At 36.6% G+C, this 23630-nt stretch overlaps 1 protein-coding gene across 1 annotated transcript in view; it reads right to left on the reverse strand.

The window, feature by feature from the left end:
• ZNF407 (zinc finger protein 407) overlaps nucleotides 1-23630 on the reverse strand; it is a 335350-nt gene that overhangs the window by 290693 nt on the left and 21027 nt on the right. Inside the window, exons 3-4 of the mRNA XM_042048657.1 lie at nucleotides 12911-17740; nucleotides 6979-7093 (exon numbers count right to left, since the gene is read on the reverse strand). Of these exons, the coding sequence (XP_041904591.1) occupies nucleotides 6979-7093; nucleotides 12911-17740 (4945 nt within the window). The remainder of the gene's footprint in view (nucleotides 1-6978; nucleotides 7094-12910; nucleotides 17741-23630) is intronic.

Here is a 23630-nt window from a genome sequence, read left to right on the forward strand (position 1 = left end):
GTAAGATTAATTGCCCTGAAGTGCTTAAAATCTATCGGTTTGATTCTGCTTGTAGTAAACCCAGCAAACCAATTTCCAGTCATTACAGTGCAAACAGGAGGAAAAATCACTGGAAAGAAAAAGGAAGTGAAGTCCGTTTTCAAACAGACAATTTAACTGTGAAAGAAGACGTGGATGCACTGCACACAGCATCCTCTGAGATTCTGGGGTGTTCCAATGAATTGAGCAGTAACCACTGAAGAAGCTATGTTACAGTAATACATTTGAGGCAAGTAAAACTGGACACAAAAAAAGTCCAAGACGCCTCAACAGACTGATTCAGCAGTCAATTCTTATAGATTAAATTTGGTTAAAACCAAGGGCATTCCAACACCTTACAGTTAAAGATGTAAAACATAAATCAGAGTCTACTTTGTCCGCTTCTGGGTAACATCCCAATTCCCTTACCAAACCCTGGAGTAGGGAAGGGATATTGATTGATAAACACTAGGGTCACTTATTTTTCCTCTAAATTTCAAAGTAATGTTATTAAAAGCAGCAAGGAAAATCACAGCCAAATTAGGAGCTTGATGCAATTCCTACACACAAATGATTAAACCGAAAAATGAAACAAATGCAAAGTTTCTGAATTCTGGACATAAATCCAAACCATGCTACTTCAGCCTACAGACAAAACAACCCATCCACAATTTTAATCAAGCAAACCTCTCTCCCTGTCAATACCTACCACTCACACCAACAACTGTCATCCCCTTTCTTCTCCTGGTCACCAAAACAGAGTTCACTTTTTTGCCACCTCCTTCTGCCAACTTTTAACAGTATTTTTCTCAACCTGTGGGCCAATCTTTCTAAACCATGATGATAAGGACAGAAGTCCCTTTTTCAGCTGGGATACTGTATTTTAGGACTGCTACTTGCCTTAGCACTAAGTGTTAAACACCAATTTTTGCACCATCAGACTATTTCCCATTAGTCACAACGCCTGCACCCTCAGAAAGGGCTCAGACCTGCCCTGTGTGGCCACAAGATGTGTTCAGAGTGAGGTGCCTGTGGCCTAGAAGAAGTGCATTATCTTGTACATCAAAGCAATCTACAGTAAAGTAAAATATTAAAAGGGCACGTCTGTAAAAGCAGTAGTTACAGGTGCCACACCTCTGTGCATCTCGATAGCTGCCATTTGGAAGTGCATTGAATTGGGGGACTCTATGCAGCTGGGATATTCGTCTGAATCACTGTCTCCAAATACCAACTTAAGTATGCCCCTCGTCTCTTCATCAAGCACAACTAAATCATTAATATTATCCCATTTAGCAAACAAAGTGCTAAAAACCCATTTTATTAAGGGGGAAAGTTGGTCTTGACTTTTCTGTATCAATTGTTAGAGCATTCTCAAACAGAAGAGTCCTTCTACTGCCTGTATAGGAGTCTCCCACCAGCCAATTCCACCGCTTCACGGCAGACTTCCAGGCCAGGATGGTCTTGCACAACACATCCTGGGATCTGTACCAGTTGTTTAAAGGTGCTGGGAGCATTTCTGAATAAAAGTTAATTGCCTCTACTTCAAGTAGTTTTCTTAAATACTAAAAAGAGAGACTATATACTGATGGCCAGGTTTGCAAATCTAACAAAATTTTAAGATAACTGAACAAAAAATGGCAAGATGTTACCTAACTTCATATATTTTTCTAGCATTTTCTTGTTAATTTTTTTTAAAACATATGCAAGTTTGGAAAGCTGTTATGTAGGTTCACCTCATTTTTCTTTACTGAAGTAAACGTGGACACAAGTATATGATAGGACCAAATGGCAAAATGCAGATAGAGAAACTAAGCTGGCTCTGGAACATTCACTTCACATGCAATTATCTCTGATCTAAACAGCTGCACCAAACATATATTTTTTGTTTGGACACATCTGTAGATATGATGTGTATAATTAATTGTTCGTTCAAAAATGCAATTTCATGATGCATTTGATTATTTAGATATAAAACAGCTTTAATTCTCAGAGCTGACTAAAAATAGTGGTTTTAATTTATTCCTGCTGCCTACAATTACCCACAACCATGTATTTTTAAATATTTCCAGACTATAAAAATTACTAATTTTTGCCACTTGTGTTTATCTGCATTTAGACTTTGATTTGGATAAATTAAGCTCTCAAGTGTTCCTTGCTTTATGAAACTCTGCATGTTGTACACTTCAACACAAATAAATGACTTCTACCATTAGAGGTTTAAATAATGTAATGTATTTCATGCTCAGCCTGAAGCTGGATTCCAATGAAGTTGCTAATGCACGTAATGATTAAGTGTAACTCAAATACTAACTGTGTTGTTGAAAACATGACAGGCAATAATTTGGTCTATTATATTCTGCCATTTAATTCCCTAGTACAGACATTCTCTGACACGTTATGAAGCAATGATTTACAATTATTCAAGCTGCAAAGGTCAGAAAGTGACATTATAATCATCTACACAGAGATCCCTTCTAATGCACAAAAACTAGGTAATACCACACAAAAATAGTTTTACTAGAGTAGCAACTTTCTATTTAAGATTTCCCAAACTGCAAAAGTATAAATAATTAATTTACATTACAGTACATTAAGGCATCCTTGAAAATATAATTTTCCTGCTCCTATCAATAAATTTATGAATAAGTCTTTTTGCTTGCTAAAAGCAATCTTAAGCGAAGTCTTTCCCAAAAACTAGCCTGAAATTATTAGTAATCAGTTGAAAAATCTGAAAACCTAGAAGATTTTTCAAAACACAACACACAGGAGTACAGCCAAGTTTTTTTGATGCAGCTGGTCAAAGCACATCCTTATCTATCAAGAAAGAAGATCTATCAGTCACTATGCTCAATATAGGTGAGTAGTTTTGTTTAGACATTCTCCAAGCAACCAGTGTCATTAAAATAGTGAACTTTACACAGATCTTTAACATTAACAACAGCAGCAGAAGTGAGGCTATTTCCATTCTTGGGACACTATAACTGTCCCCAAAGCTTATTTATATGAGGCTTTAAAAAACAACCAAATTTAGCAAAACACTTATTTATCAGAACATCTTATGATATCTCCAGAATTAATTGAGAAAAGGAGTTTCAAAGCAAATAGAGAACTAAGGAGCAGAAAGTAATTAAATATTAATACCTCGAGCTACCAAAAGACCAAAACAACGAAGGGGGGGGGGAACACAACCACCCCAAAACATCACATCCAAAACCTACAAGACATAACTACTCTAGCAAAATACAGAAAAAATCCAATCTTTTTGACCCCCCTCCTAATTCCTTTGTGTCTACAAAGGCTTACTTTTGTTCTCAAAACACATGACTATTATATATTAAATACTGTATGTGCACTAAACATAATAAAGACATAGCTACAAATGCCCTTTCAATTTGTAGGAAGATAGCAAAAAAAGTTTATGTGCATGTTTTAAATTTTCCTAACAATCCAAACCTACCTTACACCCATCTTCTTCAATCAGTTTTTAAGTGGTCAAAAAGGAGAGAGGAAAAAAAAAAAGGAAGAAGCCACTCTTACTTGAAACATGTAACTACATACCCCAAAACTGTGTTTCTAAAAGCAAAAGCAAGAAAAAGGCAAAGGCATAATAGACATTTTTTTAAATCAAACATTGCCTATAAATTCTGTTCCAAATCTCAGTTGCAGAACAATGCATTTTTCATGTCCTACCTAAGGGATAAAATTTGAGACGTGCACGATAAGCCTTTTCACCAGGCAAATGAAACAAAAATTTTAAATGCTGGGCAACCAAGATTTGCTCACCTAACCCAGGGTTATCAGCCAATTTCAGAGTCAGACTTTCAGAAATGAAATTCAAATATGAAGCACTTTGCTACCCACAGAAAATAGACATTACCCCTGAAATAATGGGATATATTTTACAGCCATGGATATGGAAAAGAAAACAATTAACACACATCTGCGATAAGGCAATGAGTAGCAGACGGTTTATTCCAAATGTTAAAACATTAGCGGTGTCCAATTTCTGTGTCATGTAGTTTCTGCTGTGCAGCTGAAGAAAAACAAACCCTGCACTTCAATTAAAAAAAAATAAAACAACACAGCAAAATTACTGCCTTTTTCAACAACTAGCTGAATTATATATTGTGTACTTTGTAGCATGTAAATATGAGGATCATTTGGAAAACTGAGACACAGCAAACCCTTCCTAAAACAACACCAAAAATACGCTTTTTGCCTTTTTTCTTAAGACCAAAATTTAGAAATAATTTTTCTTTAAAAAAGGTGGTATTTTGAGACCACACCATGATGTTGCACTGACATTTCACCTTTAAAAAGTGCCCAAGCAGACTCAAAAGCTTTTGAAACACAATTTATCCTCACAACTAGCAGAGGGCTTATTACTGAGAATCTAAAAGTCAGAGGATAGAATATTAACTACTGTAGAAAAGAAAACATAGTGCAGGACCTTCTGTTTGTGACAAAATTACAGAGTTAATGTTCCTGAAAGATCACTTCACCTTTTAAAGCATGATTTTTAAAAAGGTAAAATTTATAGCAATTAAAGCTAATGAAGAAATGCAGCATGAGCTGCTTATGTTCAGGAACTAATAGGTCCACTGAGCATTTCTAAGATTATTTAGCCATCAATGATAATGAATTGACATTGTCAGTGGTGTTAATGTACCAATGCTCTACAGTGCCACTAATCCGATAGCCAATCCTAGCAATTTTATTTTTTTTATGTTGCTACTTTATTTTTTTAGCCAACACGCTACCCAGTCCTTTCAATTAAAGGAGCACAAATACAGCACAGGCTATTAACACTTTTTTTCTCCTCTTCCACATATAAGATGGTATATTCATTATATGGACTGTAGTTCAAACTCCTCTGGTCATTCCTCCTCCTAATCCCGCTCAATTCTTCAGGACTGTTAGCTACAGTGCAAAAAATGACTTTCCCAGATAAATCAGTGTTATTACATGATTGTTAAAATACATTTTTGGTGCACATTAAATGAAATGTGATGATTATTTAAACAGGGATATAAATCAGATATTTGTAAGCATGGGTATTGTGGTGTATGTCTCTTCAGCCAGTTGTTTTGCCATATCTAAATAGCATAGGTCCACGTTGTTGATGAAAATTAAAAATACACAAAAATGGAAAATAAGTACCTGCTTGGCTACCAGGTATGACATGTCAGCAATATAGAGTAAGCGATGAGCTTAGGAAAGTGACTACATTTCAATCTAAAGTTTAAATCATTCATGCATGTTTTGCTCTCTCTCTTGCATAAATGTTGTGAATCCCAACAGAGAGTTGAGCAATTTCTGAGACAGGTTCTGTCAGACATGTCAATCCTGAAGTGATAGAATGAGTTTTTGAAAAAATGAGGTACTATGCCAAATCCTAATAATTTTAATTCTCTTCTTTCTTTTATAAAAGATATCGTATTAGCTGGTATGAATTTTTTTTTTTGCTTTTCCTCTCACAATGAAATAGTCCAATAATATGATGATTTTTCAGTTTAAGTTAAAAGGGAATTGAACCAACAACCAATGTCAAGTTTGTGAACAACTTCTAAAGAAGAGAGTTTAGCCTTTGCTAAACACTTCTGTGGATCTGTAGTTTTTAACTATCTTCCATGTCAAATTCTTTGCAATTCATAAAGTAGAGACAGTAAGTAAGATTTTTAAAACAATATAAAATACCCTACTTCATTTTAACCATGCTTCCAAATAAGGAGTAGGACAAGTTATTCTACTACACATATACAGTGGACTTAAGAATTGGGCTCACACATTTTTATTTCTTGTTTCAAGAAGTTGGCGATTAATTTTCTTAAGTGAGTAAACCCATCCAAAATATCTCATAATGCTGCATGCAAAATTATTTGAAAAACAGAGAGATGAATCAGTGAAAATCACTCAGCTGCATCTTCAGCTGAAGATTCACTTGTCTTCTAAAATGTCTAACTCACTTTGTCCTGCAGTAGATCGGTACACTAAGGCTGAAAAACCTCCTCCTGCTGAATATTATCCCCAGCATCACACCACACCATGCATGTGTGCACTGCACCATCTAATTGAACCTGTGCTCTTCTACACATTAGCCATAAGACTGCTATAGCAGGTTACATAGGTTTGAGTAAAATGCTTTTATATGATGCATATATTAGTTCATTTCTTCAGCATAATAACATTAAAATATATTTTTAATCAGAACTAGGGTATTAAAATCCAACTTTGAATGTCCTATGATGTACCATATATGCCATGGCATTTTAAAACCTTTTAAACATTTCTGCTAAATTAATTAGTTTTGCATTAAGGAGTCTCAATGCCTCCTATTAAATGCAACACATTTGAAGGACAATTAAACATTATGAACGATCCTTCTGAGGAAATAACGATTGTAAAAAGAAAACAAGATTTTTTGGGTAACAAACAGGAACACAAGCGCACATAAAAGACTTCAATTTATTTTAAAAGTCTTATGCCTGCAATATTTTAGATCCGTTTGTTTGAAAAATCTGTCTTCTGTTTTGTTTTCATAAAGAATGAAAACCCTAATGGAGTCCAGAAATCTGTTAATGGTACTAAAATTATAACAGTATAGCAAAAGAAAAAACCCCACACAGTAAAGTCTATATTATATATTTTTTATGTCTTTAAATGGAATTTACAGTTCTCCCTGGCAATGTGAATGAACATCCTATAATTTAGTCAATTTACAGATTACAGGTTCAAATTGACCTTGTAGCCCATAAAATTGCTCATCTTCAGTGCAGGATTAGAAGTGGGAAAAGAATGTCATAACTGTATTTAAGGAATTTACCATAACAATGGAAAGGAGGATATGCATGCATAATTTTAGCCACTCTTGCTCACATCACAGTTTTCAATTCTGAAACAATGCATATTCTGCGCTCTTCTCCTGGTTAAGCATGGTGGAGACTGTTTCAATTTACTCACCCACAGACATGACACTTGTATTCCCTCATCCCAAGGTGCCTCTTGACATGGTTTCTGGCATCTCCAAGCTGAGCTGTTGCAAAGTGGCATATCTTGCACTTGAATGGCTTTGATCCTAAGTAAAATTTAGCATAAGATATGAGTTGAATTAGAATAAAATATCACCCACGGTTAAAGAAATAAAAATTCCTGAGGAAAAATAACCTTTTGAAAACCTATTCCACATTTAACCTGCTTGAGATTTTTGCCTAATAAAAAAAGTATCTTGTACATAAATTTATAACTCCCAAGACACGGACAGTATATGCTATACATTACTCATTAAAGTTTCCTTAAATTCAAGATCACTTATGCTCTCTTAATCTGGTCTTTTTTCTTATCATTAAAAAGCTCACAAAATATATTAAAATGAGATGAAAATCTACCAGATAAAATTTCAACAAGATAGCCAAAGTTGTTCTACACCTTTGCCAAATGCTGAAACTCAGGTAATGGTCTTAAAGTGGCTTGGTATTGGTTTAAACTGCAAAATGTACTTGTTTTTTCAGCAAATATCTTTAAAGTAAAGTAATATTACAAGTCTTCCAACTTTGAATAGATTTCACATTAGCATCGGTATTTCAGATTTGTTCTGTCACACACAGCAAATGATTCATCACCTAGCTATTGTAATGGCATGCAATGTATGAATATACAGTGGATAAAATATTATGCCTTTATGACTGTTTTATGGTCAAGAATTTATGATTATTCTGCAAACCAGAAGTATTGACATTTTGGCTATTATTTATTTCAAGAACAAACTTTAATATTAAATGTCTGCTGCAGACCAAAGAACTCTGAAATTATTTCTCCAAGGAAAAAGTATCAGCCTATTTCTTGTATCACATCAGTTCAGCAAAAAGTCAAATTATTTGTCTATCTTAATTAATGGTGATGATCTCTCGAGATGGAAAAACATCTTTTTTACTGACATAGTTAAATTGGGCACATGTCAGTCCTCAGGTTATTATGCAGCATTCTAGAAGCACTTTCCAATTTTCTGACTACTAAATCCTTAAATCAATAAATCAAAATCATAGAATTGCAGTTAAAAGTAAGTACAATATGGTCACAGAGTCTCCATATTATGTTTAGTATATGTTTTGTGAAGTACTTCTTCCAATACAGTTAAGCATAATATGAAATATGGGATCTTTAATAAATATACATAAAGAGCTCTGATAAGAAAAATGTTGCACTGTATCATACTTGATCAATGAACCTTTTTGCTTTGCCCTTGAAAATAGAACATCCTCCAAGAATCCACTGGTGAAATTGAGGATCTTAGTAAAAATTTTTAGAGTCTTAAATTTCAATTTAATTCCCAAAAGCTAACGAAAAATGAAGCATTTAATTTTAATCTCCTAACTGAAATAAAAAAGTCAACAGTACTAAGCACGGGCAGACAAGGTTGAATATTTCACAGTTCAATGACAATGAAGCCAGATCTCTTAATACTTCCATTTCTACTGTTGGAAGTAGATGTAAAATATATTTAGCACCTCAATGGTTATATCTAGTCAGCTTTATATGTTTAAATGTCAAAAGCAGGTTCAGACTTCAGCTCACAGCAATCACATTCTATCCATCACACTGAAAAAAACCCAGTTTATTTAAATGATCCTGATAAAACTGAATTAATCATTAATTTGGTGACATTTCAAATCAACACTGCATTCTACAGAGACCAGTGCAAAAAGAACACCCCCGTCTTTGCATTAAAAGACTACTAAAAGTTGACGTTTTAACTTAGGATCTTTAGTTGGACAATTAATGACAACAAGGCCATAGTTGTTGGCGATTATACTGCTCTTTTTTCTCACAGAATTCAAATACCAAGTGGATTCTATCCTATGTTCCCTTAGTTTCTCTCCTACTGATTAAATTGTAAATTCGTTCCTCATTCTGTTACTGCAGGTGTCCCACAGGGCTTCCATACAAGACCTTTGCTGTTTTCCCTTTACATGACTCCTTTGTGAAGAACTCGAGTTCAGAACAATCGTGACTACAGTGTGCTGACAATACAGAAATGTATTATTCTGTTGACTGCTCTCATCCAAAAATCACTGAGGCCTTGAGGGGTTTTGATTTTTTCTCAGATCCAGAGCTGAATATCTGTTAACATCTCCGTTTAAACTCCATGAAAATTCAAGTGCTGGCAGGCTCCAGTCAGTACTTATCACCTGAAACAAAAGCAGTGTATCTCCCTTTTAGGTTGCTGGTGCCAAATTTGTTCCAGTATGTTCTTGGATGGAACAAGCCAACATTTTATACTAGAAATGAAGACATTAGATTAAGATTTAAATTAATGGGAGAAAAAAAAATCTGTATTTGCCATAAAGCTCTCTAAAACAATGTAAAGCACTTAACCATTTCTTAGCCATATTTATCATCAACTTCAGTGCTTCTCTTATGCTGTTTTAAACTGTGATACTACTGGATTCACATTTGGCTTTTAGTTCTCAGAAAAAAAGAGAAAAATACTTTCATTATGTCATCTTTTCAACCACATTACTCAAAAAAAAAAAAAAAAAAAGCCAAAAATACCACCAAACTACTTTACCCACAAGTTATGGCATGAAAAACAAATGTACATTTTCTGATGGTAGCAGGAAACAATACGGCTTTTAACGACTGGGGGAAAACCAAACCAACCAACAACAAACAAAACAAAAATACAACAAAAACAACAAAACAAACAAAAAACACTACCACCACACTAAATTGAAAACTAGACTAAACTTAAGAGTTCAGGTCAGGCAGACACAAACCATTCTACTGTTTTGTAAAAAAAGACTCGAGCTGCTTTACATTAGGATAATACAGACCCAAAGCTGTAAGAAAAAGTTCACTGTCTCAGCTTTAGGCCAGCCAAAGGCAACATCACCTGCACCTGCAGGCATAGCTGTGTTCCTAGCTCAGGCCCAATACAAAGTGACCAGAGCCCCATGAAATGTCATCATACCATTTCCTCCTATGCTTAGGACAGGAGGAGTAATACACCATCCTTGCATTGGACACAACTGCCATTAACTGAGAAATCTGATGAGAAAAGAAACAAAGATGATGTGGTTGCAGGTGATTTTTCCTCAGATGTTGATTGTTAATTAAGTTTATGGGACCTCCATCAATTGCAAACTAAAAAGTCTTCCACCTCTACTACTCCTTTTATTTTCTTTACGCTTCCTCATTTTCACTTGTCAACATGTGATGGACTTACTTGTTAGGTCCTCTCTAGCAAAGCTTCCTTTTCATTTGCAATGTGAAAATCTCCTACATTATTTAATGGTATTTTGAAACATTATTTTTCTATTAATGGAAATTATTAGTTGTATCTTTCTGCAACTTTCCCTTCCCTTCCCTCTGTCACCCCAAACCATCACTGATTACTTAATTAAAAAAAGAAAAGGCGTTTGTGATGGTTACACATACATACACACACACGTAAATAAACATATTTATGGACATCCAGACGCTGATAAAAGACTTTTTTAAAAGCACATAATCAGAACACTAAAAGGGAAAATGTGTGGCTGTGCTTTTATGTACCTGTTGTTACCCTGGGACAGGTGAGACGCTGGCAATGCTGTACTTTGCCTCACCAATGTTACAAGAAGTGTTCATACAGTTGGTGCAGTAGGCCATTTCCCTCTGCCATCACTCCCAATAACCTAAATAACTTTGTTATTAAACTGCATCTACTGTGATACAAATGGGAAGAAAAGGTTCTATAAAAAGAAGACCACAAATATGAAAATAGAGATTGGAAGAGAAAGCCTTCTTCCCATTAACTATTAATAAAAGTCTCCACATTACTATTTATGTGAATAAGCAAAGCCTTAGAAAACATTTCATTTAAAGTTGCAGTGAGAAAGAGGGCAGATAAAACACTGTTCTGTAACCCTTCTATACCTCTGCTTCAAACAATTACTTGCAAAATTAAATGTATTCCTTTACTGCTTTGCATATTTAGTGCTATCCAAAAGCACAATAAAAATATACTCCATGATAAGACCTACACAGAAGATGTTAAAAAGTACACTAACTTTTACTAAATGTTACAATCAATGATGTAACTTATGTAAGTAGGGTTGCTTTGTCATATATTGATAGTTACCTCACTTTCACATCCACATTAACTTGATTTTAAATGCAATTAATACATATAGTCAAGGAAGACTAATGGACTACATTCTGCACTTAACCTGGTGGACATTTTCAAATGGCACAAGTGACCAGTGCAAACCTATTTTGCATTGTAAACGACTAAATAAATCTTAATGGATTAAGAATGATCAGCTATCAACACACAAGGGAAATTAAGTGCTGAAATGCCTACATTGATTATTTTAAATTATTAGCCTTACTCTGTTCTTGAATTTGTATGCTTTTAGTGAGCTTTAACACATTTACAAGACTTATTGACTATAATTACAAGAGAATTCAAGTAATGGACACATCAATTATAAGCAACATGTCTTGACCAGACAGTTGCATAAAGAATTCTAAAGAGAGCTCCATTAGCATCCTCCCCCTTAGTTTTATTCAGTTTTATCTGCCGTAAGAGGGCATATTAAGGGCTTATACAGCTGTTCTGACCATGTGAACATGAGCATCCCTCTAAAGACTTAACACTGCATTCGAAGTTGAATATTAGCTGAAGCAATACAGATAACTACGTTATTGACAGGACAGAAGTAATGCTGAAAATATTAAGTATGTGAGTTATTGGTATACATGAATACTGCAGTTATAGTAAAATACTTTGAAAGGTTTGAAATACAATGTCCCTGCTCCCCAAGATTAATTTTTAGGATTTGTTGTCCAGTCACGCCCTTGCCTTTTCATAAAAAACGTTAGAAAACTATTTTAGGATTATGCCAGGAATTACTATTCTTTCAGGCTTCTTTTTTCTTACCTTTTTGTTCTCTTCCTTGTAACCATGCACTAAGTTTCAAATACTGCATGAATTTAAACTATAGCTTCCATAATAAGCCATTATTTAAAAGTACAGTAAAATAAACCTTACAGTTTTAATGAAAATATGTTCATTGAAATGTGAATTTATTATTCAAATCCACTCATAAATTCAACCATGGAGACACCACTTGTCTAAGCAGAGCTCAGTGATTTAGAAAAGCTGTCTATTTAAAATAAAGAATGTATGGCAGGTTTATAGAAACATCGCAGTGAATTTTTACATAAATTTAGAACTGCAGCTTATGCATTTTTCTACAGAAATGTTTTTAAATTTTCCACTTAAAATTAAACATAAAAATAAATTGAAAGTGTGATTAGCACTGAAACTAAATCAGATGCTACATCCCTGTGCAACACATCAGCACTGCACACCACCTTCCAAAAAGGCTGACCAATTCCAATCCCTATAACTTATTTCTACAAAAACCTCTTGTTGCTTCTTATTAGTATTTATTTAGGAATGATGTAATATCAAATGCCTATTCTGAAGCATTATGCAATGCTGAAAGTTTCACTTAATTGAAATGAAATAAACAATTTGGATATTAAACAACTGCACGGAAGAGAAAGTTAGAAAGAACAGCTAATTGTTCTCTCAAACCACCACTGCTTCATTATATAAATTTAAGAACCAATCAATGGTTACAATTTAGATTAAAAGGAAGAAAATCTCTCTATATGAAACAAAAAGCAGAAGGGTGACTGTACTTGAAATGTTTTTACATTTTCTGCCCTTCGATCACTGTATTTTCGTACCCTTTTAGGTAATTTTGTATTTCATCAGGGGCTCATCAGGCGATACAAATGCCAGCTCATAAGAAATACTAAAGAGTTTAATAAGCAGAAAAAGACCAACGGTATAAATCACTCTGTTTGAAAGAGAACACTTGCAACAACAGCGTTTCCATACCTGTGTGGGTACGGATGTGAGCTAGGAAGGCCATGGAATTGCTACTTCTACACATCTTCCCACAATACTTGCAGACATTGCCTTGGTTCTCTTCCCTCTCCCTGTTTATTTGCTCAGTGTCTTCAACAATGTATTTATTCACTTCCCTCAGCAGCTCCTCATGTTGCTCTTTGATGTGGAGAAACAAGCTCTGCTCTGAATCGAAGGGCTCTGTGCACTTCAAACACTTAAAGGTTGCGCCTCCTTCGGGCAGCTCCTCCACACTCGCCTGCTCATTTCGCATGTGCCCAGCACTGGCCAAGTGCTGGTGAAGGTTGCTTTCTGTGTAAAATGATTTTCCACAGAGTAAGCAATGAAAATGCTTTTCTTTTGAAGGATGTTTCATGGCTATGTGAACATTTAGTCCGCTCAAACCATCTGCTAGAAAACCACAGTCATCACAGCGAATACGTGTCGATTCCCCAAGGGAAATTCCTTCTGACTTCTTCTTTTTCCCACCACTTGTTGAAGTGTCTGCTTTCACTGTGAGCTCACTAGCTTTCACTGCCCCTGACATCTGTCCTTCTGCAGAACGGTCAGTGGCCTCCCCATCTTGATGACTTTTTAACCTCACTATAGAAGAATCAAACTTGCCAACATTTTGCATTGCCTTTCCTTTATCATCAGCACTGATAACTGTTCCTAAAGCCTCATTACTACTTTCTTGCATGCCCTCAGCTGTTGAGCCATCTGCCTCCCAAACACTGTTATTTATAGTTACTTCAGCTTCATGTTGTGCTTCCATAAGGGCTTCTTCCTCCTCCCCAGTAGGATCCTCTCTGAAACTTCTGTTACCATCTAAACTACGTATATTTTGTACCGTTTCTCCAGTGTTTCCAGAAAAATTTGATTGCTCTACTGCACTACTTGTTTCTGGAAGACTTAGCATAAGTGGGTTATTTTTCTTCTGTGATTTTTTTTTGAGACTGTCTTTGTCTCTACACGCTGCTTCTGGGTTTTCACTGTTTTCTTCTAAGCTTTCCACACCTTTTTCTGAATTGAAGTTTGTGTTGCTTGATCTGTTTTGATTTTCCGCAGGGCAATCATCATCTGAGTTGAGCAGCTCCTGACCATGCTTACTTTTCTGCACCTCACAAGTACCTGTTTCTTTAACTGGTACTTCCTTGACAAGTTCAACAACTCTATCTTTTTGAGGAGTTTGCTGGACTCCTTCACAAAAAGGGTTTTCTCCTCCATTTTTAGGCTCCTCATGAAGTTCACCTCCTACTGCATTTTGGGAACTGACATCTTTAGAGATTCCCGGAGATGTATTTTCATCTAAGGCAATGCACTCAGTTAAGCTTTTACTCATATGATCACCTTCTGATGCATCACTGGCACATTTTGTTTCACCTAAAATAGCTTTTGATTCTCCTGCACTGCAGTGTTGCTCCTCTTGAGGCAAAGCAGCACCTTCTTTAGTGATATTTACTGTATTTGCTTCCTCCCCAGAAGAACAAACGAAAGATTCTCTTCTAATTTTATGTTTCTCTGTTGCTGCGTGCCTTATCATCTCTCTGCGAGTAACAGCATAGTAGTCACAAGCCATGCAGTAGTATTCAAATTGTTTTGTATGTTTTCGCTTCACATGCAGCTCTAGGGAAGCAGCAGAATGAGCACTGAAGCTGCAGTGTACACACTTCTTGTCATTTGCACTGATGGCTCTTCTCTGGAAGCCTGGGTCAGAGTCCTGAGCAACCCTCGCTGGTTCCAGCAACACACGTTGGTTTATATTTAATGGATTGCTACCAGGCTGCAAATCTGGCAGCCTACTGGCATTTGCAGCTTTTAGCTCAGCATTTCCTTGCTCAACTTCCTGATTGTCTACGACAGCATTTTCCAAATCTGATGACTGGCCACCATCCTCAACATGTTCAGACAAGGCAGTCGTGGGGCTGTTAATCTTCTTGCTCGTGGATTCAAAATTACCTCCTTCAGGGCTAACGATGATCTCCGAGTTCTGTTTTCCACATCCTTCTATTTCAACACGACTTTTGTGTTTTTTGGTTGCACAGTGACGTTCCATATCTCCTTTGGTGACAGTGTAGTAATTGCAAACCTTACACAAATAGCTGTACTGATGACTGTGCTTTCGCCTGATGTGAACAGTCAAATTTGTAACACTGGAGGCCAAAAGGCCACAATGGGTACACGTCCTAGAAATAGTACCTTTAGGTTTCCCTCCTTTGGATGCACTAGCTAAAACCAATTCATTTCCACCAATCCTTTGCTCAAGTGGAACAAATTCCTTATTTCTTGATATATTTTCCACAGACGAGGATGAAACATGTATAATTTCTTTATCCAACTCTGCATTTCCACTCCCAGAAATGGAAGTATCCACCACTGATTTAATGCCACCAACACCAACGCAAACCTTTACAATACATTCTTCAAAACGTAGTCCAATGTTGTTTTTCCTGGCATTTTCAAGATGCTTGCTTCTTTTGATATGTTTCTCCATTCCTTCCTTACTGAGAGAGTAGAGATTACATGCTTTGCAAAGGAAGTGATACTCTTGTGCATGTCGGAGTTTTATGTGCCTTGTAAGAACTGTGGAAGACCTTGTCTTATAAAAACACTTTTTACATTGAAATTGGGTTTTATTCAGAACAGAATGCTTTAGTTCATTTCTATGATTTATGAAGGAAATATCTGGAGTTTTTGCTTGCATTGACATTTCCACTTCCTTTGCAAGTCTTTGGCTATTGTTTGCTACTGAGTCAGTGTAAGGTACCACTTGCAAGGTCTGATCGCTGTTACTCAATGAAGTAGCTTGCTGAAATAATGATCCATCATGTTTCTCATGTTTTTGATGATTTATCAGATCTTCTTCCAACTGAAAAAAAAGAATGCAAGCTGGACAACTATGGGACATATTATGGACTTCACTCATATGGCTTTGAAGGCTGACCACATTCAAGCTGCTAAATGAACAGAGTTGACAATTAAAGCTACAACCATCCATCCAGTGTTTACTGTCCTGACAGTGTTGCTTCATGTCTTCCCTGACTCCAGAGGAATAGCTACACATCTGACAATGCAACTGGATCCTTCTTGTATGAAGCTTTGCAACATGAGTTTCCAGACTTTCTTGATCATGAAAAACATGACCACAATCCATGCAAGTATGAAGAGCACCATCATCAGCAGTAAGTTTAACTTCAGAATCTTTAGCATCTGCAGTGCTAGAAGAAGGGGTATTTGGCTTATATTCAGTAAGATCTTGTATTTCTGCAGCAGCATTACAATTACTTTTAGCATCTGTTTCTAGTTCTGTATGTGACATAAGGCTTGATTCATCATGTTTAAGCTGTGTGCTGGAGATAGGCTTCAAATATACTCTCTGAGTTTCAGATTTGGGTCTCTTACTATTACCCAACAAGCTGTATCTTCTTTTAACCTGCCTTTTTAATCTAGAAGACCTACTCTGTCCAAATGGAGACCTTAACAAGAAAACATTTCTTTTGTGTTTAAGCTTACCAAATCTCCTCGTCCTGTGTAAACTGCTAACTAGCTTTTTGGTAGTTGGAAGGGATTCCGTCTTCTGCAAGATATTTTCTGATGGTCCTGGTATTTCTAGTTTTTCAGTACGGACTTCATCATTTCCCTCTGCACCAGAAGCAAGCAATGTTTCTTCTGTCATAGTATCTGTTTTTTCAGTGGGAATATTTGAAGATGGTATCATTTCAACAAGTTCACTGCCATCATTTTGTTTAGACAAGCTTACTTTTGAGCCTTTCAGTGCACTGCAAACACTTAATTCTTTTGCATCAGCAGTTCTTGCCCTTAATTTATTGGTCCCAGGTTTTCCCCTGACATTCCCTTCTTTGGTTGCAGTAGATTGTTGGTTTTTAAAGGATTTTTTGGTCAATATCTGTACAAATCCTCCCCGTGCAGCAAGATTTTGGCGTCGAAGGTGAGTCTTGCCAAGGAAATGAGAATTCAGGAGACTCTCTTCAGCACTCTGAAAACCACAAAGATCACAAGAAAATATCTTGGATTTCTCATGATCTCGCTTAACATGCATATGCAACGTTGAACTACACTCACCTATGCAACTACAGTGAGGGCGTGTTTGCTCTTTGGATGATTTAGAGAGGCTTTCTCGTTTATGTTTTTCCTTATCAGAGCAGGAAGGTAAACTTTGGTCACTCATTTTGCCTTTAGGATCATTGTCTCTGTTTCCAACTGTACAGACAACACTGAGTTCTTCTGAAGAATATAATTTATCAGGAACAGCAGCTGACACCTCTTGTGAATGTTTATTTTCCTTGTGAATTTTCAATATGGCATCAGCAGCAGCACATCTGAAATCGGAATGTAGGCACAGGATATCTGAACTAAATATGTCACTACCAGGACAACTGGTGACTCCTTCCTTCTTTACAGCTCCAGCTACCATACTACCTGCTTCTCCAGCTAAAACTTTTTGCAATTTCCTTCCACTGTCTTTCATGTCTTCTGAAGAACTCTGCTTTCTTTTTCTGGAGACATTTTCAGATTTCTCTGCTTCAACAACATCCAGGTTTGGTGATTCTGACAGTGCTGTTTTGTTTGTGCCATTCTCTTTTCCTTTCTTTTCAAGGTCCCTGAACACTTCATCTGATACAAGCCTTGTTTTCTGCTGAGATGAAGAATCACATCCAGCATTTTCTCCTGATGTATTTCTTGGGGATTCTTCTGTCAACTCAACTGGCAAATTCTCATCAACATCATCTCTCTTCTTATTTTCCTCCCCATCCATTCTTAACAGTGATATTATCAATTGTAGATCATTTGGTTTAGCACCTACAAAACAAAAGAGTTATTATTAGTCTTTTATGCAAACTTAAAGATTAAAAGAATCAAATTTTAAAAAACCCATGCAATATAGAAAATTAAAACCATGGCAGGAAGACAGACACAATGAAAGATATGAGGACACATTTTCACCATGGTATCTAAACCACCTTCTAGGCACTTGGTTACACAGGTTTCACTGTGATGAGCACCATGTGAACAAACACTTAGATTCCCACAGTTTTTATGTAATCAAGTAATCTTCTACATGCTTTAAACTTGGGCAGACAACCATGACCTTTGCTTCTGGAAGTATATTTAGGACACAAAATACTAACAGCTTTCAGGGAACTGGTCATGGAATATTTAACTCTTCCTGAACTAGAAAATCAGCTTCCCAAATTTAAAAGTTCTAAGGAGAAATAATCATGACTGCAAAAACAAGCAAAACAAAGCCAACAGAAACGCTAAATATTTTAAGTAGCAGCTTACTTTCCTTCCTCTGCTTAGATTACCTGCTAAAGAGAGAAAACACAAATAGAACCATGTTCTAAAAGAATATGCCACAAGTATAGCTCCCCATCATTCCTAAAATATCCTCTAAAATATTGTTTCCCAACTGGGGAGGAGGAAGGAGGAAAAAAAAGTCATGAAATAACAGTGCAGAGAGGGGCAGCACCTTTGAAACCCAGCACAAACTCTAACCATCCAAATCCAGTTAACAAAAGCTTTTGCTCAACTGCCCAGTGTGACCCTCCTGCTCCCAAGATGTCACCACCAGAAAACTGATGCTACCAACACAGTTTACAAGAGGGATGGGGATGGGAAATCAAACTTTGACATTTATTATCTTTTCATTTTGATATGAAGTAACTGAGAATTGAAAATGCATTTCATTTTAACAGATTATTAAATGCTAAATGTTTATCTATGTGCTTTACACCATGATTTAAACATCAATTTGCTGCAGATCCAAGTATTCAGTTTTTTGTTCAGCTACCCATTGAATGAGGCCATGACCACAATTGTAAGTACATCCTTACAAGATTAAGTAATTGCAAAGTTGATACAGATAATGTAGGGTACAAAAAACTATTCAAGTACATGCTAAAAAAAATAATTATGCTTAATTTTGAGGACAAAGTAGGAAAGTATTAAACTGAGAAAATAAATTCAAATCAGTTCTACTTTATACCCATGGAAGTAAAAAAGTGTTTTTCTGCTTAAGAATAATTTATGGAAGGCCCCTAAGGAATTGAGTGCACATTAGTTGCATACACTGAACAGTTTTTCAACTGTAGGTCTCTCACTGAGCTGAAGCACTGACCAAACCTATACTGAGCTAGTTATTCCTAAATAACAAGAGAATAACCACCTCTAGATCACAGCAGCCCTTTGGAGGATCACAATATTGTCCCCTAAATGTGGCTTTCTGATTCTTATGCACTACTATTTTTCTTTGTTCCTACAACCAGGATAGAAACTTATCAGAGTTAGTCAGAAGGAAAACAGTTAGGGTTATATTTTCAGCTGGTATAAGTCAGCACACTGTTTGTATGTTCACAAACACTACAGCAATTAATAGCAAGACCAGATGAAGCCTTTGAAGTGCAAGCTTACCCAGAAAAAGTTATGAACACTGCTTGGGATACAGAAAGAAAGATCAAATGAAAATTATGTGGTTTAACTGTAGTACAGCTTTATTTATATAATGCAAAATATCAAGTCACTTCAATGACAACTGTCGCAAGTCCATCCTTGAACAAGCAACCGTGGGTCCTTTGCCTTGCTGCACCTCCACAGCAGGTCCCCAGCCCACCACTGAGACCCGATCACACTTCCCTTGCATGGCCTAGGGAAGAACAGACATTTCTCCTTTGCTGTACAAGACAATTTACAATCTCAAACCAATTCTCCATCTTCTTTATAGGATACTCTCAGACCATAAGATTTATCAGAAAACTTGTCCAGCAGTGAACTAGTACTGGCATTGAACATTTCCACTATCAAGAGCTGTATTGGGATAATTAGAGGTTTCCCCACCAATGAAAATCTGGCCTTTTCTGCCACTCCCCTGCAAATTCAGCTCATCTCCACTGGCCACTCACACACCTAAAAAAGTAACTCTCCAGTAGAAGTTCATCCTGCACTGTGCTCAGACTCCAATCCCAGTTCTGGTGTCCAACATTATCCGCTACTCAACTGCACCAGTTATGGATTTTTCTAGTGCTTAGGAAAAAAAAATGTATTTCCTCTATTTTATCTTTGTAAGCTGTTTGTAGTAAGAACTACGAACTAGCTGCTAGAAAATTGAAAAATGCAAAACATAAATCTCATAGGTGCTGCCAATAACCTCCGTATGAAATTAAAATAATCACGTGTAATACAAATATGCTAAGATGCCTTACACCCCAGACTTCTTGCCTAATTCCTTATCTAATGCCTTCATTTCATGACAAACTTCTAGCAATGCAAACTCTGCTCCATTTACAGGCAGTTCTCCTAATGAAGTCAACAGTGTCACATCTACCCCCACAACCAGTAAGTATTATCCAGGCAATTGCTCTCCAGCTGCACAGCAGGCTACGTGTGGCAAACATTAATGATACACCTTTACCAACTTCATTGCTAGCACACATCTAAGTTTCCATGAAACTCATCTACCTCTGCACACCCTTCCCAGAGTTACATCTGCCTCCGTCCCACTTTCATATAATCAGTGTCAAAATATCACTACATGGGAGTCTGCACCTGCATGAAACCATAATCCAGAAAGTATTCTCTTTGAAAGAAAACAACTATGAAGCAGTTGCTGCTGTTTCTCTAAAACTGCCCCTATATTAATTAATCTAAGGAATTAAATACCCTCCATTTTCTTTTAGCTCTCTCTTAAAGCTGCCTTCAGGACAAGAGCACATCTTCTGGTAGACACTTAATGGCTACTATTGCTCCTTTTGCTGGGACCATGATCAGCAATTTGCTGAGCTCTGCCCAGTTCTCCACATCTCACACAAGATCTGGAGCACTGGACCACAGCACTGGACCATGTCTCTGCTTCTTCCTGCTACAACCTTTGCTCAGATCACACTGCTGTGCCTCTAACACAATGTCAGTAGCACAAACCTCAGCTTCCTTCATGGCAGAGTAGAGCCTCACACCCAAATGCAGCTGTGGGCTCCTTCCTGCATGGATATATGGCAGGAATGGCTATCGAAGAAGGCATTCAGCACACCATTAGCTGCATCTAGGCAAAAGGAGCCTGTAGTGCTTCCTCTGCTGTAAGCTTCCCTCCCAAAAGCTCCTCCTAAGATTTGCGAGAGGGCAGGAGGACACTGGCAAAGCACAGACTGGTCATAAATCTGAGTGGTCCTAATCCTCTGCCTGCCTACGCCAATTCACCTCAGCTCTCATCAAAGCCACCATACTAATTAAGGGCTGTCCTGCAGCTGGTATTGTAATATAGAAGAATCAATGCATTGGAGAAGGCATCAAAAGGACTCAAAGTTTGGACAGTCCCAGTGACCACACAAGGTCAAACGGGTTTCTTTTCGCAAAATTAATCTTGGATCAAGCCTTAGTTTGGCACAGGGATCATCATCACAAACGAAGAATCAGCATCTGGAATTTTATTAACCTAATCTAAGAACACACTGTAGCTGTAACAAGTAGCCCTCTGAAGCCACGGCACCTTAAGCATATGCTTAAGTCTAACTCCAACTTGTTAGTGTGATCGAGTAAGCCTTTTGATAGCAATGTAATGCTGCCAAACTCATACAGCAGTAGGAAAGGGGAAGATCAGCTCCTGAACTACCTTATTAACGGACCAACAAGACTAAAATCAATGCAAGATGTAAACTTTCATGTGTTTCCTGCTACGTTCATCTTGTAAAGCATCATCTTGAAACATTTTTACAAGTAACAAGTGCCTAAAGTGCAACAATATGCAACCACTTAATGTATTGAATAAATAAACCAAAATGTATTTATAAAGGCTCCAAGACTGAGCCAATGGTAATGCCAGGTACAGCACAGCAGAAGACTGGAGCACAGGATCAATCCCAAGCTAAGCAGACAGCAGTCAAATCCTCAGTATTTCCATAGTTTAAAAGCCGGTTCTGTCAAACAGCGCTCTCTTAACATCATATTCAATGTTCAAAATGAAACTGTTCTGACTCAAAAGTGGGTTGACTTTTTGTAACATAAATCTTTTGTTAATGTTCACATAAATCAAGTATAGCTGAACAGACCCTTAAAGGATATGACCAAAAATTAATTTGCCACATTAGCTTCAGGTTAACAAATTCTTCCGCTTGGAGACAGTCATACATTACCTAATGCATTTTAAGGTTCTTTGCAGCACAGTGCTGCTCCTGAGTTTTGGAAAGAAACCTGTTGTGGCCTCAAAATTTTTGCTCAGAAAAAGCTGAGCTCAGTAGTTCTACTGTAAAGAGGTGCTATAACATACTGCTTTTCTTCAATAACTTTCTAAATATCTAAAAGAAGCTAAACATTTTTAAGATCTTGAAAAGCAGAATGCTTGTTACGTATGTTACATCTGCATAGGCCAACTATCCAAATCCTTAGAGAATGTATGAGAAGACAAACATTCTTAAATTGCAAGTGCGTAATACGTATTATTTTGGCTATATCACATAAACCAATACAGTTAAAGACTCTCCCCTCTCATCCATTGGGATTTCCAAATCATCAGAATCATGGAGTTTTTGTTTCAATATTTAAACTAATTTAAAAGACCTCGCACAGTCACAATTCAGCACCATCTCACTATCTGTAAAGTAGAAAATTCATTTTAAAAAATGAGAAAAATAGTACTTCTTGAGCAGCCACCACCATTTTTACCTGATAACAACACACTTTGTGTTCCTTGTAGAAAGCTTTTTTGTATATTGACATAGTGTCTGCTACAGTTCTATACATGAGCATAAGTCATTTGTGGACAGAAGCTGTTTTCTTCGATGAAAATAGAGAACATTGGATTTGAGTGTTCTAATTTTTTACCACTGGTCCAAAAAAACAGTATATAATGTCTTACTGTGCCAAAAGGTGGAGACAGTGAAGTTAACCTTTGCAGTATAACACCTGCATTGCTCTAATCCTCAGATGAAATTTAGAAAGTAGTAATCTTAAATTAAGATCAAAAGGACAAGGAATTTAGTGATGATCCATAAACCTGTAGTAAACTGCAAAGTTCTTTAACTTGATGGTCAATACAATTTTATTTACTTCTCTTTTTGATCATATGCCAAGAGAAGGGGTGGGGATATGTACAGAAGAACACAAAAAAAGTTTATTTACAAGTACTTTACTTCTTTTTTTAATTTATTTTTTATGCTAATCCTGACATTAGAATTTCCAGGGCACTTCTCAGTCATAGTACTATTGTCTCCAAGTATTCAATGCCCAATCTGCAGTGTTTGTAAAGGATGCGACATATGGAAAACAGTTTCATTTTTTTCCCACTAAAAATTCCCCTTTTCAGACAATTAATTCTTTCAATGAAATCATGGATACAATGAAGCAAAATCATTTTAATGAGCTCCTTAAGTAGCCTGCACAAAACTGCATGTTAACAACTCATCTCAACATATGACCTTTGTGTCAAATAAGCATCTTCTCAGGGGCATAACATCCTTCCTAAATCAAATCATGCATCTGTCTTATGGCCTTACAATGTCTTATGGCCTTACAAAGTTACCTCACTTCCTTCAGAGAGACTAATCCAAGCTAGCGGCCTCCTCAATAATGGAATACAGGAGACAATATGGTTGTCAATTCAAATGGAACAAAGATCACCTTTTTTTGAGGAGAATTTGATATCCATTACAAACATTTGTTTTCCCTTGCAGCTCAAAAATGCTAGAACTTTGAGCTTTGCACT

The sequence above is a fragment of the Corvus kubaryi genome, unplaced genomic scaffold (genome assembly GCF_017639235.1).
Source record: "Corvus kubaryi isolate FWS band 111438036 unplaced genomic scaffold, C.kubaryi_AGA036_p1.0 68, whole genome shotgun sequence".
Lineage (NCBI taxonomy): Eukaryota > Metazoa > Chordata > Aves > Passeriformes > Corvidae > Corvus > Corvus kubaryi.